Source organism: Oryctolagus cuniculus, chromosome 8 (assembly GCF_051225735.1).
Source record: "Oryctolagus cuniculus isolate XC-2025 breed Fujian yellow rabbit chromosome 8, ASM5122573v1, whole genome shotgun sequence".
Classification (NCBI taxonomy): domain Eukaryota; kingdom Metazoa; phylum Chordata; class Mammalia; order Lagomorpha; family Leporidae; genus Oryctolagus; species Oryctolagus cuniculus.
Window position 1 is genome coordinate 112,438,973 of NC_142874.1, and position 19,453 is coordinate 112,458,425.

Here is a 19,453-nt window from a genome sequence, read left to right on the forward strand (position 1 = left end):
CAAACTAAAGTTTTAAAAAATAAAAGCCAAAAACAAGGAAGTTTTAGTGTTTTTATTTATTATGAAACTTGTTCATGTTGGAGGTGAATTCACCTTAAGTGCCTTTTTTTCTGGTATCATTTATGTTACCCAACAAATGAAATTATAGTGATAATTATAAATGATGAGCATTTTATGAAAATGCATCTGTTTTGATACAGTAACCTCTTGACATACTGGTTGTCAGAGCTTCAGCCTTATCCCACAGCTACTCACTTTGGAAACCAGAGTAGACAAACATGTCACTTTAGGCAGGCCCAACACTTTAGGATGGCTCTGTAAGATATTTGGTGTAGATTCATTCTGTTTATTTAGAATTATTTTAATTATGATATATTCAGGTAAAAAATATTCAACTGAAATTCAGCAAGGAATATATGTAAAATCAATGCACTCATGTACTGCAAAGACATTTGGAAAACTATTTAAAATTTTTAAATTCACAAGTGAGAATAAAAGTTGATTTGCTTTAAAAATAAATGATACTTGGGCATTCTTACAGTAGGGGAAGAAGGGAAGCACCATTCTTTGTCTTTTTCCTTCCCTCTCCTGCCCCCGCTTCTTCATTCCTATGTCTATAAACTGGGTCAAAGCATCTAAAGTTAGAGGGGACTTCAGAGATAATTTCGTTATCTGCCTCTCCTCTCAGATGCATGATTCCCCCTCTTTAGCCAGTGGATTTGATTTTCTAGTGTCTGCTTGGAGTATTTTCGGTGACCAGAAATAGTCATTTCAATTGGAAATCTTTTTAATGGATTTTAAAAAAATGTATTAATATATAAAGAGGACAGATTTAATGTATTTCATAGATACAATTCTAAGAATATAATAATATTTTTCTCCCTCCCTCTCAATTGGAAAGTTTGATTGCAGCTCTTTCTCAGTACTGAGCTGGAATTTTTCCTATAATACAGACTTATTCTAATCCTTCAACCTGACAGCCTAAATCAGTCAGGATAATTAGTTTCCAAATCTCAGAAATCTAAAAACACCAAGTTTTATTTTTGTTCTGTCTTTTAAAGATTTATTTATTTATTTGAAAGAGATATCTTCCATCCACTGGTTCACCTCTAAAATGGCTGTAACAGCCAGAGCTGGGGCCAGGCCGAAGCCAGGAGCCAGGAACTTTATCTGGGACTTGCATGTAGGTGGCAGGGATCCAAGTACTTGGGCCATCCTCTGCCACTTTCCCATGCCATTAAAGGAAGCTGGATTGGAAGTCAAGCAGCTAGGACAAGAACGGGTGCCCGTTTGAGATGCTGGCCTTGCAGGCATGGGCTTTACCCACTGTGCCACAATGCCAGCCCACCTCCCCCAGTTTTGTTTAATTTATACTCATGATTACATGTCCATTGTGGCTTCCAAAGGGAGCTCTTCTCTTAGTCACACAGTGGCTGACAGAAGAGCCACTGTCTCAGAGGTAGCTTTGGGAGGTCCTGCATTGGCAGTAAATGCTCTGGTTCAGACAGGACATCTGTCAGGTCTGCTACGCATTGGCCAGAACTAGTCACATGACCCTGACTAAACTGTAAGATGAGATTGTGGGGAGATAGGAAGTGCAATTGCGGTTCTATCATGTGCTCAGAATGGGGGAGACCCAGAGTGATGCACTAACGACGATTAGACAGTCTGGAAAGAATCTGGAGATCTGTCATGTCTGTATTCCCTTCTTGCCTAGGAACGTGCCTGGTGTTTCAGCTCATTGTGATAGGATTTGTAATTCCCTGAGCCATCCAGTCATACTTGTTTTTCTGTGTTGTTCCTGAGGGATCTTGTCCTGAATGGAGCACAGTGTGGAATCTGGCCAGGGTAGCTAGGGACACACTTTTGCTTTTGGCAGTCTCTAAAATCAGTTTTAAACCTGACGGTGCCCAAGTCCTTCCTAGAACTGTTTTTCAGTTGTGGATTTAAATTTACCTTCATGGTTCAAGTTCAGATAGGAAGACACTGTAGAGTACAGAGATTAAAGTTTGAAGACTTAGGTTCAGATTGTGACTTTCAGGAGCTATATTAACACAGGGCATGCTTAATATTTGTCTTCAACTTGCTTTCTGATGGTTTTAACTTAACAATATTGATAAGAATGTGACTAGAACTGTTTTTGTAGACTTTCTGTAAACTGATGATTAGATGTTAAGTATTAGAAGAAGCATTGCTTTGTTCCATTCTGCCTAGGTTCACCAAACAATTCATTAGGGACTCAGGTGTTTAATTTCCTATGTTGATACATATGAAATATGAGTAGTGAACATATACTACATTCCTTGTGGGTGTAGATCATCATCACATAAATTTTTATACTATTATTGAAAAAAGTCAAACTGATGTGCTGCCTCTCATTTGCAGGTAGGGTTCTTTCACAGTCTACTCCTGGGACTCCATCAAAGACCATAACAATATCTGAAAGTGGTGTTATTGGATCAACTTTAAATTCTACAACACAGACACCAAATAAAATAGCCATCTCACCTTTGAAATCGCCAAATAAGGTAAAAAAAATTAGCCACAAATGCCAAATATTGTGGTTGATACCTTTATTTGTCTTACTGGTCACTTCATATACTTAAATTTTAATATATTCCCAAGCAAGTTTCAGACACTCAGTTCATAGTGGATTAATTTAGTGATCAAGGATACTGAACAGATAAAGAACTTACTTTAAACACATAGTAGCATCGTAATCATTTTGCATGCTAACATGACAGTCTTTCGAATCAAGTACACTGTATTGGTCTTTAGTTTCCATTAATATTTTAGCAGAATTATTGTCTTTGGGTAAGGCACATGTAGTAACCATATAAATAGAAAGAAAATGTTAAATGTAACCTTTGAAAAATGAAGATCTGGTTTCTTTGCTGGGTGACAGGATGCAGAGTAGTAGAAATTGCCATCAGATGCTGGTAGCCATATTATTTTATGAGTTTTTTTGAATACTTTCATTCAAAGCATTCAAAATCTCTTCACAACTTGTTTTCATTTTTGGCTGGCAAGTACCTATCATTTTATTCTCCAGATTAAGTCAGTAGTGTAACTTACTTTACTAAAGCATATAGGTGTCATTATGTTAGCACCAGCATGTTGAAGGGGTATGTTTTAAAAGATGTGGTTTTTCAATAGAAAGCCAAGCATTACTATCCTGTAAGTTGCCACCCTTGGGACTCTAGAAACAGACCTGCCTTCTTCCTTGATTTTTTTCTAGTTCATAAATAGAACAAATATTAAACATTTGCCTTAAAGTGTTTAAAAGTCCAGCTGTTGGTTTCTATTTTAGTGAGACCTGAATATAATGTATAAATTTGATGTATCTTGTGGTTTTTCTTTTTCTTTTTTTTTTTTTTAAGATTTATTTATTTATTTGAAAGTCAGAGTTACACAGAGAGAGAAGGAGAGGCAGAGAGAGGTCTTCCACCCGATGGTTCACTCCCCAATTGGCCGCAATGGCCAGAGCTGTGCCTATCCGAAGCCAAGAGCCAGGAGCTTCCTTCGGGTCTCTCACATGGGTGCAGGGGCCCAAGGACCTGGGCCATCTTCTGCTGCTTTCCCAAGCCATAGCAGAGAGCTGGATAAGAAGTGGAGCAGCCAGGACTCGAATCGGCGCCCACATGGGATGCTGGCACTGCAGGCGGCTTTACTAGCCCCTTGTGGTTTTTCTTTTTAAAGGGGAGTTCTGTCTACATAATAATCAAGATTTTTTTTTCTCCCCTAAATGCAGTGAACTCAGTAGATACTTGAGTGCTTCCTATGGGCCATGCATGGTGATAGGCACTAGGGATGAAACATGGATAAGATAGACTTTTTAGTTTCATGGAGTTCAATAAGGGAGTTAGACTGAGACATTAACAATCGCCCTACCCGACAGAACAGTAATGGTCACAGGTGGCTCAAGGAGCACTGCTCCAGGAGTGCCACAGGAGAAGGTTTGGGCAAAGCAGCAGTTCTTGAGAGGGCTGCACCTTAGGGTGGGAGTTAGCTGTGGGTAAGTGGAGGGGCTCTATGGAAGGAGCTCATTCTTTGCACAACAGTGTCTGTGTGTGACTCTCAGAGGAGCTGAATTGCTTTGGTAGTGTGGGAGCTCAGGAAGCTAAGAGTGGAGCAATGTCTCATTATCTTGAAGGGAGTTGGGATTTTACTGCTCTTAAAGATTTACGTGGCTTTCCGTCGCTTCTGAGTCAGTACTTCTCAGCCTAGTCTGCACCCTGGAATCATCTCGAGTGCTTTAATAATACTGCTGCCTGCTTCTCAGCGCCAGAGACTCTGTCCTTACCTGTTTGCCCTTTGGCCTGGGGTCAGGATTTCTTAAGCTTCCCTAAGTGATTCTCATAGTTGGCCTAGATTGAGAACTACTGATCTACTGCTGTAAATAATGTGAGATTTCCATTTTTAAAAAGATGATTTTTTAAAAGATTTATTTATTTAGTTGAAAGTCAGAGTTATTCAGAGAGAGGAGAGGCAGAAAGAGAGAGAGAGAGGTCTTCCATCTGCTGGTTCACTCCCCAGATGGCCGCAATGGCTGGAGCTGCGCTGATCTGAAGCCGGGAGCCAGGAGCTTCTTCCAGGTCTCCCACATGGGGGTAGGGGCCTAAGGACTTGGTCCATCCTCCACTGCTTTAACAGGCCATAGCAGAGAGCTGGATCGGAAGTGGACCAGCCAGGTCTTGAACCAGCACCCATATGGGATGCCTGCACTTCAGGCCAAGACGTTAACCTGCTGTGCCACAGCACCGGCCCCAAAAGATGATTTTTTTTTTTTAAAGTTCTTCCTTTTAATCATGAATGAATTATATTTTATCAAATTGTGTGTGGATAATTAGGAAGAACATGTGGGTTGTTCTCTCTCTCTCTTTTTTTTTTTTAATTTTTATTTACTTGAGAGACAGAGTTTCAGAGGGAGGTAGAGACAGAGAGAGATCCTCCATCCACTGGTTCACTCCCAAAATGGTTGCAATGGCCGGAGCTGAGCCAATCTGAAGCCAGGAGTTAGGAGCTTCTTCCAGGTCTCCCACATGGGTACAAGAGCCCAAGCACTTGAGCCATCCTCCACTGCTTTCCCAGGCGCATTAGCAGGGAACTGGATCAGAAGTAGAGCAGCCAGACTCAAACCAGAGCCCATATGGAATGCCAGCACTGCAGACTGGGGCTTTAACCTGCTGTGCCACAGCACCAACCCCAGTAAGATGATTCTTACTATTGTGAAAAGTAGTTTGGGGAAGGGAAGCCTGGGTTCTGGGCAAAGCCAGTTAACTTCGTGACCACAGTCTTGGCTGCACTTTAGAAGCACTTGGGGACCTCTTGAAAAAACAAATGGCAGGCCCCATACCCCATGTAAATCACAATCTTTAATCTGGGCCTTGGTATTAGATTTAAAGGTTTAAAATTTTGAGGTGTAGGTCAGGGTAGAGAATCACTAAGTTAGATGGTATTACCTCAGATTTGACTAGTCGCTGGGGGGCTAAGGAGGAAGAGATGTGTTGAAGGAGATTTAAGGATCAATGACTGGACATCAGGAGTTTGGGGAGGGTAAGAATCTAGGATGACTGCTTGATTTCTGACTTGACTGTCACAGTAGATGGTGGCCCTGTGGACAGATGCCACTGATAGCTGGGTTATATCTGGCGACATGCAAGGAGGAGCTAGCTTTATTTTTCTCCTGTCCTTGACTTGAGCCATACCGTTTGGGATCTTCTTTCTGTATCTCTTGGTGAGAGTTCACTTGGAGCTATTAAGATCAAGCCTTAGGGCTGGCGCTGTGGCTCACTAGGCTAATCCTCTGCCTGCGGCGCCGGCACCCCAGGTTCTAGTCCTGGTCAGGGCGCCGGATTCTGTCCCAGTTGCCCCTCTTCCAGGCCAGCTCTTTGCTGTGGCCTGGGAGTGCAGTGGAGGATGGCCCAGGTGCCTGGGCCCTGCACCCCATGGGAGACCAGGAGAAGCACCTGGCTCCTGGCTCCTGGCTTCGGATCAGCGCGGTGCTGAAGTGTACTTAGGGTGGTTTTTGGGATGCCCTCCGTGTCCACATTGCCCTCTTCCCTTTCAAGTAGCGCATACACTTCCACTGCCCTTTGCAATTTCTCCATAGCTGTTGCCTCATATAGCCGGCCCTATAGCCTGTTCTTGCTCAGTGCCTTTACTCCAGAAGGCATATGTGTTTGGCAGGTACCCAGAGGATGTCCCAGCCACTCCCTGGCCAATGGGAAACCTATAAAACCCAGTGGTAGAAGTACAGCTTGCCTAACTGTAGTCCTGTATGTCTTTTGCCCTGTCATTGTGACAGCTCCGTCCATCTTGGGCCTAGGCTCTGTATTTACTTAGTAGTCCCTAAAGTTCCTGAGGATGTGTCAGGTTCTGCTAAGGACTCTTTACCCTGTTCATTTCTGGTGACCAGACCACAATGGGTTTAAGAGTTCCTTCATCTTAGTAAGTTGCCAGCCTGCAACTCTAGGGTCTGTGTCGTGTTGCAGTTGCACCCAGTCTGCACTGCAGGTTTGCTTGGAGAATTCCTGCTTTGGTTCTCAAGGGATGTAAAGAAGCTCCAGCATCCTCTGTGTTTTCAAATTATCTTCTGTTTAGTAAGTCTGGCCTGGATATCTTGCCCTTCTCTTTAGAGTATGGACAGGTTTATCATTTGCGGTTCTCAGCTTCACAGTCTCATTTCAGCCGAATTTTGAGCTATCTCTTAAACTGCAGAGAGACTAGAGGAGGAATAGCTGGTTTGGCCAAACAAATGTTTAGTTCTTGGACATGTCTGTCCTTGAAGTCCCCACTGATCATCTGGAGGAGAGTGCTCGTTGGGAAGCTGAGTAGAAACAGACTAGAACTGCATTTAGATGAAATTGCCCAGGTACTGCCTCAGTTGTATGTAAAGCGAAAAGAAAAAAAAAGTAGGACTGAACCATAGAATAGTAAGTGTTAAGAGAAGAAGAAGAGCCAGTGGAAGAGAATGAATGATAGGAAAGGTAGTATTAGAAACTAAAGGAAATGTGAGGGAGGGTGTTGTGAAGAATGATATTGGAGGCCGGCGCCGCGGCTCACTAGGCTAATCCTCCACCTTGCGGCGCCGGCACACCAGGTTCTAGTCCTGGTCGGGGCGCCGGATTCTGTCCCGGTTGCCCCTCTTCCAGGCCAGCTCTCTGCTATGGCCCGGAACCCGGCTCCTGGCTTCGGATCAGCGCGGTGCGCCGGCCAGCTGTGGCGGCGGCGGCCATTGGAGAGCAAACCAACAGCATAGGAAGAGCTTTCTCTCTGTCTCTCTCTCTCTCACTGTCCACTCTGCCTGTCAAAAAAAAAAAAAAAAAAAGAATGATGCTGGGCCACAGTTTCAGATATCATGGAAAAGTCAGTTAGGAACAAATGAAACAGAATTTGCCGGAAATCTGCTTGCTCCCACTGATAGGAGCAGAAGGAGACCCCAGGCACTCACTGTTTCCTCTCTGCCGATGTTCCCAATCTGACCATCACTGTCTGCCTTGAATCTGCCAGAATCTCTCATCATGTCTCTCTGCTTATGCTGGATAAAACCAAACGGCCCAGATTCCTAGACTCTGTCATCTCCCACATCTTACCCCCTTAAGGCTCTCAATATCTTTTCTCTTTACCCCCTCTTGCAGTCTCCCCACTGGATTTCATAATCAAGTCTCCCAAACCTTTTCCCTTTTCACTGCGAGTTCCTTTTTTCTTCTGTTTCTCCAAAGGATACCGCTCCTGCTGCAGACCTGTTGAGTGGTGGCTGCGTTTCTCTGCAGTCCTGTGCACCACCAAGCTTGGAGGTAGAGGATGGGTTTTTCCTTTGCTTTGCCTTTTTTTTTTTTTTAGATTTATTTGATTTATATGAAAGATTATAGAGATAGGTAGAGCCAGAGAGAGAGAGAGGTCTTCCATCCACTGATTCACTCCCCAAATGACCACAATGGCTAGAACTAAGCTGATCTGAAGCCAGGAGCCAGGAGCTTCTTCTGGGTCTCGCACATGGGTGCAGGGGCCCAAGGACTTGGGCCATCTTCTGCTGCTTTCCCAGGCCATAGCAGAGAGCTGGATCAGAAGTGGAGCATCTGGGGCTCAAACCAGTACCCATATGGGATGCTGGCACTGCAGGCTGGGGCTTTAACCCACTGTGCCACAGCACTGACCCCTTTTGCTTTTCATTGCAGTTTCAGGCCATTTTCACTGCCTCTTCCATCTTTTAATCTATTGTTAACCAGGTTCATTGTGGGGAAGCAAGTGTTCATTTTATATTAAAGGATCATTTCTTCCAGTATGTTGTATGTTTGCTAATCTCCAGTTTTATTTAATATATATTAGTCTTGGAACTAGTGTTGTGGTACAGTGGGTTAGCCACTGCCTGCAACACTGGCATCCCATATGGATGCTAGTTCAAGTCCTGGTTGCTCCACTTCTGATCCAGCTTCCTGCTCATGTGCCTGGGAAGGCAACAGAAGGTGGCCCAAGTACTTGAGTCTCTGCCACCCATATTGGAGACTTGGACGGAGTTCCAGGCCTCTGGCTTCGGCCTAGCCTAACCCCAGCCATTGTAGTCATTTAGGGAATGAACCTGGGCGTGGAAGATCTGCCTCTCCCTCTCTCTGTAACTCTGCCTTTCAGATAAATAAATCTTAAAAATATTTATTAGATTTGCAAGTAATTAAACTAAAAAAAACTTGATTCTGCTTGGTTTAGTTTTTTTTTTTTCACATTAGATTTTAACAAAGCTATTATCCTCTAGTTTCTGGTCTTTAATCTGTCTTTTGTTCTGTAATCTTATTCTTATCTGTTAGTATTGTTTTTTTTTTCATGGCATATTTTGAGTTTGTTTCAGAAATACAGTGTGGCTTAACATTTAAAAATCTATCCATCTAATTTACATTAATAGAAAAAGAGTAATTTTATAAAGATCTTAATATATGCAGAAAAATCCTGATAATATTTAACTTCCATTTTGGTTAAAAAATCCTTGAAGCAGCAAAAGTAAAAGGACACTTTCATAATTTAAAAATAGAAAAAAATACATCAAACTTCATGTAATGGCAATGTTGAACAAGGGTAACTGCTTTCAATTCTTTTGTTTTTAAGATTTTATTTATTTGAGAGGTAGAGTTACAGACATAGAGAGGGAGAGACAAAGATCTTCCATCTGCTGGTTCACTTCCCAGATGGCCACAACAGCTGGAGCTGAGCCAGTCTGAAGCCAGGAGCCAGGAGCTTCTTCCAGGTCTCCCATATGGATGCAGGGGCCCCTGCACTTGGGCCATCTTCACTACTTTTCCTAGGCCTTAGTACAGAGCTGGTTTGGAAGAGGAGCAGCTGGGACATGAACTGTCACCCATATGGGATGCCAGTGCTACAGGAAGAGGCTTAGCCTACTGCGCCATGGTGTCGGCCTCCACTTTGAATTCTTGTTGAGTTCCCCTTTCAGGTGTGAACTAATGCAGTAAGACAGTGTATAACACTGTCATGATCCATACATTGCATTATTATAATATATAAAATTTAATATATATTTATGTATTATATATAATATACAATTTCAAAATTTGCCATTAAACTATTGGAATTAACAAATTAATTATTTGTTAATTATTTGGAATTAACAAATAAATCTAGCTAGCCTACTGGATACCTGATCAATATAAAAATATTTGTAAGCCATTTAATTTTTAAAAAATATTTATTTATTTATTTGAGAGAATTATATAGAGAGAGGAGAGGCAAAGACAGAGGGAGAGGTCTTCCATCCCTGGTTCACTCCCCAGATGGCCACAACAGCTGGAGCTGCGCCAATCTGAAGCCAGGAGACAGGAGCTTCTTCTGGGTCTCCCACATGGGTGCAGGAGCCCAAGCACCTGTGCCATCCTCTACTGCCTTCCCAGGCCATAGCAGAGAGCTGGATCACAAGAGGAGTAGCTGGGACTAGAACCTTTGCCCTTATGAGATGCCGGAGCTTCAGGCCTGGGCTTTAACCCACTGTGCCACAATGCTGGCCCCAAGCCATTTGTATTTCATATAAAATTTTTTTTTTTTTTTTTTTTTTTGACAGAGTGGACAGTGAGAGAGAGAGACAGAAAGAAAGGTCTTCCTTTTGCCGTTGGTTCACCCTCCAGTGGCCGCTGTGGCCAGCGCACTGTGGCTGGTGCACTGCACTGATCTGAAGGCAGGAGCCAGGTGCTTCTCCTGATCTCCCATGGGGTGCAGGGCCCAAGCACTTGGGCCATCCTCCACTGCCTTCCCAGGCCACAGCAGAGAGCTGGACTGGAAGAGGGGCAACAGGGACAGAATCCGGCGCCCCAACCGGGACTAGAACCTGGGGTGCTGGTGCCGCAGGTGGAGGATTAGCCTATTGAGCCATGGCGCCGGCCCTGTGTTTCATATAATTATTAATAGATTAGTTTAAATCTTTCTTTGCCCCGGCTATACTTTGTTCTTTAGCCTTTTTCTTCATTTTTTGGGTTAATTAAATATTTTTTATTCTTTTTCTTTTTAAGATTTATTTTTTATTTATTTTTAAGACAAAGTGACAGAGAAGGAGAGAGAGACTCTTCCATCCTCTGGTTCCCTTCCTAAATAGCTGCAACAACTGGGACTGGGCCAGGCAAAACTGAAACTCCCACCCTGGTCTCCCACATGGGTGACAGGGCCCAAGTGTTTAAGTCATCTTCTGCTTTCCTAGGCACATGCAGGGAGCTGGATTGGAAGCAGAGCAGCTGGGACTCAAACTGGCCTTTACTTGGTATATATAGTGAGATCAATTTATCTTGCTCTCTCTCTCTCTCTCTCTCTTTTTCTCTCTCTCTCTCTACCTCTCTCCCTCTCTCCCTCTTACCTCCCTCCCTGTCTCTCTCTGTCTATTGAGTGAGATCTTTCATCTATAGATTCATTCCCCAAATGCCCACAATGGCTAGGATAGGGCTAGGCCAAAATCCAGGAGCCCAAAACTCATTCTGGGTCACCCATGTGGATAGTATAGGCTCAAGTGCTTGAGCTGGTGCCTCCCAGGGTGCACATTAGCAGGAATCTAAATGAGAAGGGGAGTAGGGGGGACTGGCATGGTGGCGCAGTAGGTTAATCTGCCTGCAGTGCCGACATCCCATATGGGTGTCGGTTCTAGTCCCGGTTGCTCCCCTTCCAATCCAACTCTCTGCTGTGGCCTGGGAAGGCAGTGGAGAATGGCCCAAGTGCTTGGGACCCTGCACCTACATGGGAGACTGGGGGGAGGCACCTGGCTCCTGGCTTCGGATTGGCATGTTGTGGCCATTTGTGGGGGTGAACCAACAAAATGAGGACCTTTCTCTCTGTCTCTTCCTCTCACTCTCTGTGGCTTTAGCTCTCAAATAAATAAATACAATCTTAAAAAAAAAAAGAGAGAGAGAGAAAGAGAGAAGTGGAGTAGGAACTTGAACACAGGTACTCGAAACAGGATGCATGCAGGTATCCCAAGTGACATCTTAACCCACTGCACCATATAGCCTGCCCCATGATCTATTTTCAAATTACCTTTTAAAGTATTAAAAAAGAAGAAAATACTTTATTTACTTTCCTTTTAACCATACCCTACACACTTCTTTTCTTTATATAGGTCCCATTGTCAGTCTGGTATCTAACCTCTCTCTAAAGAAAGTTTGTAATGTTTCCTTTAATGAAAGACTACTATTCTGTTGGCTTTTGTTTCTTTGTAAAATTCTTTTTTTAAACTTTTATTTAATAAATATAAATTTCCAAAGTACAGCTTATGGATTACAGTGGTTTCCCCCCTCCAGTAATTTCCCTCCCACCCACAACCCTCCCCTCTCCCGCTCCAGTCACATCAAGATTCACTTTCAATTCTCTTCTGCCGGTGCCGCGGCTCACTAGGCTATTCCTCCGCCTTGCAGCGCCAGCACACCGGGTTCTAGTCCTGGTCGGGGCGCCGGATTCTGTCCCAGTTGCCCCTCTTCCAGGCCAGCTCTCTGCTGTGGCCAGGGAGTGCAGTGGAGGATGGCCCAGGTGCTTGGGCCCTGCACCCCATGGGAGACCAGGAAAAGCACCTGGCTCCTGGCTTCTGCTACCGGATCAGCGCGGTGCACCAGCCGCAGCGCGCCAGCCGCGGCGGCCATTGGAGGTTGAACCAACGGCAGAGGAAGACCTTTCTCTCTGTCTCTCTCTCTCACTGTCCACTCTGCCTGTCAAATAAATAAATAAATAAATAAAAATAAAAAACAATTCTCTTTATATACAGATCAGTTTAGTTTATATTAAGTAAAGATTTCAACAGTTTGCACCCACACAGAAACACAAAGTGTAAAGTACTGTTTGAGTAATAGTTATAGCATTAATTCACAATGTACAACACATTAAGGACAGAGATCCTATATGAGGAGTAAGTGCACAGTGACTCCTGTTGTTGACTTAACAAATTGACACTCTTGTTTATGGCGTCAGTAATCTCCCTAGGCTCTTGTCATGAGTTGCCAAGGCTATGGAGGCCTTTTGAGTTTGCTGACTCTGATCTTATTTAGACAAGGTCATAGTCAAAGTGGAAGTTCTCTCCTCTCTTCAGAGAAAGGTACCTCCTTTGATGGCCTGTTCTTCCCACTGGGATCTCATTCACAGAGATCTTTCATTTAGGTTTGTTGTGTTTTTTTTTTCTTTTTTCTTTTTTTGCCAGAGTGTCTTGGCTTTCCATGCCTAAAATACTCTCATGGGCTCTTCAGCCAGATCTGAATGCCTTAAGGGCTGATTCTCAGGCCAGAGTGCTGTTTAGGACATCTGCCATTCTATGAGTGTACTGTGTATCCCACTTCCCATGTTGGAGCGTTCTCTCCCTTTTAATTCTATCAGTTAGTATTTGCAGACACTAGTCTTGTTTATGTGATCCCTTTGACTCTTAGTCCTATCAGTGTGATCAATTGTGAACTGAAATTGATCACTTGGACTAGTGAGATGGCATTGGTACATGCCACCTTGATGGGATTAAATTGGAATCCCATGGCATGTTTCTAACTACCATTTGGGGCAAGTTTGATTGAGCATGTCCCAAATTGTTCTTTGTAAAATTCTTATTTTGCCATTATTCTTGAAAAATATTTTCAGTGAGTAAAGAATTATAAGTTGATAGTACTTTAAAGATATCATCTTTTTCCTTCTGGATTGCATAGTTTCTGGCAAAAAAAAGGTGGGGGGGAGGGATACTGCAGTGTTTAAATTTTTTTCTCATTTTTTTTCCTGGTTGCTTTTAAGATTTTCTTTTTGTAAATGGATTTCTGTGGTTTGACCATGGTGCATCTAAATGTGTTTTGTTATTGTAGTTTTCTTTTTTAAATATATTTATCCTGAGCTGAAAGCTTTTTAGGTCGAAGATTGATGTCTTCAGCTTTTGGAAAAGTTGGCCATTGTTATTGAAATCTTTCTTCTGCCTCATTCTTGATCTCTTCTCACTCTAAGACTCCATTTTCAAAGACGTTAGACTGTGTAACCCACAGTTCTGCCTCCAGGACTTCCCTCTTCTCATTAGGACACCAAAATCTATAGATGCCAAAGTCCCATTGTAAAATGATGTTGTATTTTCATAAAACCTACTCAGATCCTCCCATGTACTGTAAATATCTGTAGATTGCTTCTACTGCTTAATACAATCTAAATGCAATATAAATAATTGTTACTATATTACTTGGGAAATACCAAGGAAATAAGCAATTGTACATGTTCAGTACCTGTACAGTACGACGCAATTTGTATCCAAATCGTTTCAGTCTGTGGTTGGTTGTATATACAAATGCAGAACATGTGGAGATGGAGGGCTGTCTGTAGTTCTGCCTCTCCGGGATGTTTTCCTCATTCTGTTTTAGTTTGATAGTTTCCATTGACATATCTTTAAATGTATTGCTTCTTTACTCAGTTGTGTGTAGTCTACCAATGGGCCTGATGAAGGACTTTTTCACCTGATAATTTCTTTTTTATTTCTAGCATTTCCATTTGCCTGTTTCTTATAGGTTCAGTCTCTCTGCTGAAAGTTACCTTGTTTTCATTGTGTGTTTTCCACCTTTCCCATGAGGTCTGTTAAGATATTAATGTAGTTATTTTAAAGTTCTTATCTGATAGTTGTAATATCTGGGTCATCTTTAAGTTTGGCTCGCATTACTGGAATGGTCATCTGGATTTTTAAATTAAATTCTAAAAAAATGTTAAAGTTTGTACCAGTAGAGCATTAAAAGTAGGTGATTTGGCACACAGAGTAAACCCACCTGGTGTTTCATATGCAATTTGATCAGAAAGAGTTTAGGATATTTGAGCTGTTGGAGAACCGAATGGTTTCCAGAGCTTAGGTTCTGGAAGATTGGATACAGGAAATGAGGATGAGTAGCCTGGAGTCCTTCTTTCTCTCAAATACTGGTGTTACCAAGAGTAAATATTCCTTCAATGTAAGGCTTAGTCACACTTATATTTCTTTAAAAAAAGAAAAGATTTATTTATTTATTTGAAAATTGGAGTTACACAGAGAGAGAAGGAGAGGCAGAGCCAGAGAGAGAGAGAGAGAGAGAGAGAGAGAGAGATCTTCTCATCCACTTGCTCTCTCCCCAATTGGCTGCAATGGCCAGAGCTGTGCTGATCTGAAGCCAGGTGCCTAGAGCCTCCTCCGGGTCTCCCACATGGGTGCAGGGGCCCAGGGGTTCGGGCCACCTTCTACTGCTTTCCCAGGCCATAGCAGAGAGCTGGGTCGGAAGAGAAGCAGCTGGGACTAGAACCAGTGCCCATGTGGGATGCCGGCACTGCAGATGGTGGCTTTACTCGCTACACCACAGCACCGGCCCATGTAATATTTCTTAAGAACATCCTACTCTAGAGAGAGTCAATGCAAATTCTTTTGGACACCCTTTACATACATTTCATCTCAGATTTGCTTTCTCTCCTTCCCAACAGTGTATTCTTTTTCAGCCTTTTTTGTTTATTTGTTTGTTTTGCAATAAATCTTTCTTGTTTATTCTGCCTGCGATAAGTAAGTGAACTGCCACATAGCTGATTACAGTTCAGAATGTACTTGTTTGCCATGTGAGGAACTTCGGTGCATTCATATGGTTAAAAAGAAGTGTTTTACTTCTTGGATTTCTATAACCACTACTGACTTCTTCTGTCTTTTTTTTTTTTTTTTTTTTTTTTTTTAAAGATTAAAGATTTATTTATTTATGTGAAAGTCAGGGTTGGGGCCGGCTCTGTGGCATAGTAGGTTAAGCCTCCACCTGTGGTGCTGGCATCTCAGATGGGTGCAGATTCGAGTCCTGGCTGCTCCACATCTGATCCAGCTCCCTGCTGATGGCTGGGGAAACAGTGAGAGACCTGGAAGAAGCTCCTGGCTCCTGGCTTCAGATTGGCACAACTCCAGCTGGTGTAGACAATTGGGGAGTCAGTGGATGGAAGACCTCCCTGTCTCTCCCTTCCTCTGTCTGTAACTCTGCCTGTCAAATACATACATAAATATTTTAAAAAAAGATGAAAGTCAGAGTTGTGTTACAGAGAAAGAGAGAGATCTTCCATCTGCTGGTTCACTCCCCAGATGGCCACAACAGCCAGCGCTGGGCCAGGCCAAAGCCAGGAGCGTCCTCTGGGTCTCCCATGCAGGTGGCAGAGGCTCAAAACTCAGGCCATCTTCCACTGCTTTCTTGGAAAACAGGACACTAGCAGGGAACTGGTGCAGAAGTAGAGCAATCGTGACATGAACTGGCACTCATGGGGGATGCCTGCGTTGCAGGTGGCAGCTTTACCCGCTGCACCACAGTGCTGGCCCCCACGGTTAACTTACTGAATTCTTCCTGCTTCGAGGTCTAGTAGCTTGGGAGATTTCTATGAAGTTTCTATAATTAAATTCTCTATTCAGTATTTTATTATAGTTGCTTTATTACATGTTTATCTAAATTTGCATCCATTAATTATCTTATTTTTCTAATGCATTTCAAAGTAAACTGCACATACTGAGTATACTTTTCTGTAGAGAGCTCATCAAGCTTCTCATTGGCTAACCAAAATTCTCTATTTATTTAGAGCGGGACTGGGGAACTTTTCTTCTACCAACTGCCGTTTGGATGTTTATAACATCATTCTCAGGCTATACAAAATTATCAACTTAAAAATTAGCCTATTGAATTTCAAGTTCTACCTGCAGTAGCCTTGATAGGGAAAGCCCAGATGATTTCATGGGCCTCATATGGCCCATGGGCCAGAAGTTCCCCACCCCCAATTTAGAGAATTTTGGTTTGTTTTTTTTTTAGATGAAATTTAGGTATACTGATGTACGCAGATCTTCAAGGTACCGTTGAATGAGTTCAGATAAAATGTGTACATCTATGCAACCCAAATTACTCTGTCAAGATTGAAATATTATTGTCTGAGTATTTAACAATTAAAAAATATGTTTCCCAACTATTTATAAACGTATCAGGATAAACCAGGCACTTATTTAATAATTTTTGGTAAAAAGTCTTTTGTTCTCAGCTAATTAAAAATAAATTTAAAAGATTATTTGAGAGACAAATAGATCACTTGATCCAGTGACAGAGATCTTCCATCTACTAGTTCACTTACTAAATGCCCACAAGACCAGGCCTGCACCAGGCCAAAACCAGGAGCCAGGAGCTTCATCCGGGTCTCTTACATGGGTGCAAAGGCCCAAGTGCTTGGGTCATCCTCTGCTGCTCTCCCAGACACATTAGTAGGTCACCAGGTTGGAAGAGGAGCAGCTAGGACTGGAACAGGTGCCCACATGGGATGCCAGCATCCCAGGTGGCGGCTCCACCTACACCACAATACTGGCCCCCTGAGGTTTGTATTTCTAAGAGCAGGAATATAATTGTTGCTGATGTCAGTCTCACTCAAGTCCTATGTAACATTCATCTATGGATACAAGGAGTAGTTTTTTTTTTTTTAATTTATTTATTTATTTATTTGAGAGGCAGAGTTATAGACAGAGAGAGGTCTTCCATCCTCTGGTTCTCTCCCCAAATGGCTGTAATGGCTGGAGCTGGGCCAATCTGAAGCCAGTAGCCAGGAGCTTCTTCCATGTCTCCCACATGGGTGAAGGGGCCCACGCACTTGGGTCATCCTCCAGTGCTTTCTCAAGCCATTAGCAGGGAGCTGGATCAGAAGTGGAACAGCCAGGACTTGAACCAGTGCCCATATGGGATGACCACCCCGCAGGCAGAGGGTTGACCTACTACACCACAGTGCCATCCCCAAGAAGTAATTTTTAAAGATGAATATTATTCATCTATTTTTTTTTTTTTTTGACAAGCAGAGTGGACAGTGAGAGAGAGAGAGAGAGAGACAGAGAGAAAGTCTTCCTTTGCCATTGGTTCACCCTCCAATGGCCGCCGCGGCCGGCGCACTGCGGCCAGTGCACCGCGCTGATCCGATGCCAGGAGCCAGGTGCTTTTCCTGGTCTCCCATGGGGTGCAGGGCCCAAGCACCTGGGCCATCCTCCACTGCACTCCCTGGCCACAGCAGAGAGCTGGCCTGGAAGAGGGGCAACCGGGACAGAATCCGGCACCCCGACCGGGACTAGAACCCGGTGTGCCGGCGCCGCTAGGCGGAGGATTAGCCTAGTGAGCCGCGGCGCCGGCCTCATTCATCTATTAAGAGATGCGTTTCAACAAAATATTTTTATACTATAACAATCACAACTTATAATACATTTTGTTTCTTAATTGTGTACAATAATTGTCATTATTCTAGATGCAATTAAAGCTATATATATATTTTTGTTTCAGAGACGAATAATTAAATTATTTTAAGAATAAAATTAATACACTAGAATAAAATTTTTAGAGGATATGGAACTGAAATACAAGTTCACACAAGGAAAGGGAAAAAAAAATCTAAGTTTCTGGTTGTGTTTGGCCTAGTGGTGAAGCTGCATCCTATATCAGAGTACCTGGATTTGAGTCTCAACACTAGGTCCTGCTTCCAGCTTCCTCCTAGTGTGGACCCTGAGAAGTAACAGGTGATGGCTCAAGTAGTTAGGTCTCTGCCAACCACATGGGCGATCTGAACTGAGGTCCCGGCTCCCAGCTTTGGTCTGGCCCAGATCCAGATGTTGCGGGTCTTTGGGGAATAAACTATCAGATGAGCACTCTGTCCGAAGCTCTCTCTTCTTTCTGTGTTCCCCTCAATATTTGTATTTTAAAAAATGCACTGGGTAGGTGCCAGCGTTGCGATGCTGAAGGCTAAGCCGCTGATTGTGATGCCAGCACTCTCATATTGGTATGAATTGAATTCCCATATTGGTATTAGTTTGAATCCCGACTGCTCCACGCTGATCCAGCTCCCTGCTAATGCTCCTGGGAAGGCAGTGCGAAATGACTCTAGTACTTGAGCCCCTGCCACTCATGGGGAGACCAGAATGGAATTTCTGGTTCCTGGCTTTGCCCTGGCCCAGATCTGGCTGTTGCGGCCATTGTGAGAGTGAGCCAGCGAATGGGAAATGGATTGATATCTCTCTCTTTCTCTTTGTCTCGCAGTACCCCCCTCCCACTCCCCCACCCTGTTGCTCTACCTTTTGAATAAATAAATCTTTTAAACAGATGCAGTGGATAATGGTGAGCACCAGATTACTATGTTGATTTGATTCCATTGAATACACTTTAAAAAGTGGTGGAGCAGTTTTATCTTATAAAACTAATATTTACAAGAAGCTGGAAGTGCAGTTGGCTGAGTAATGTCCATCTCCCTGGTGGTTATCTCCCTGGCGGTGAGCTGGGAGAGGAAAAGGCATGTGGGGGAGGCTTTTATGAACCAGACCTGCAGGTGTTGCCTATTGGATCCATGCGTTTCACCAGCTACAGCTCCGTTGCATGGCCTGACCTTAGCACAAAAGCTAGGAAATACAAGATGATTCTGCGCTGGGAACAGAAGAGAATATGGATTTTAATTAGCACCAAGGAGTCTGTTGCATAATCGTCTATATTGATGCATAAAAGTGTAACATTATCTCAGATGCTTGGCATTTGTTAGGCAGAGAATGAGAGCCTGAACAATGATGAAAGCTGTCTGTTATAAAGAGACATTCTTCCATGCTGTAATTATCAGTGACTATCAACTACTGAGGCCTGTGTGCCCCTCTCTTGAGGCTGTGTGAACTACAGAGGCGCTTATGGTGGTTAGGCAGACAAACTTGACTGCAAATAGAACAGTGAGTAATGAAATACGTGTTATAGTGTGTGATACAGACCAGGTGATAGAAATGTTCCGAGGGAAAATATGTCCAGAGCAAAGATGGAGAAGTCCCGGTGTTCCTTCACTCTCCATTCGGCAAGTATTTGTTGAAGGCCTACTGGGGGTTAGGATGTGCTCTTTGTGGGGGAATAGTAAAAAAAAAAAAGACACATAGAACCTGACGTGTATGGGTGATAGAAATGAATCAAGTAACTAACAAGTGCTGGAAAATGGAGAAAAGAAAGGTGATGGC

At 43.2% G+C, this 19,453-nt stretch overlaps 1 protein-coding gene across 34 annotated transcripts in view; it reads left to right on the forward strand.

The window, feature by feature from the left end:
* The window catches only part of LIN54 (lin-54 DREAM MuvB core complex component), a 105,934-nt gene that overhangs the window by 50,407 nt on the left and 36,074 nt on the right, over positions 1–19,453 (forward strand). For 12 of the 34 annotated variants that reach the window (XM_051819626.3, XM_089303155.1, XM_051819627.3 and 9 more), the window contains exons 4-5: positions 2,386–2,528; positions 7,725–7,799. The exons of 10 other annotated variants lie outside the window; for them this stretch is intronic. In XM_051819626.3, coding sequence (XP_051675586.1) covers positions 2,386–2,528; positions 7,725–7,799 — 218 coding nt within the window. The remainder of the gene's footprint in view (positions 1–2,385; positions 2,529–7,724; positions 7,800–19,453) is intronic. 12 more of the 34 variants (XM_070047949.2, XM_070047958.2, XM_070047944.2 and 9 more) reach the window with 1 other exon arrangement.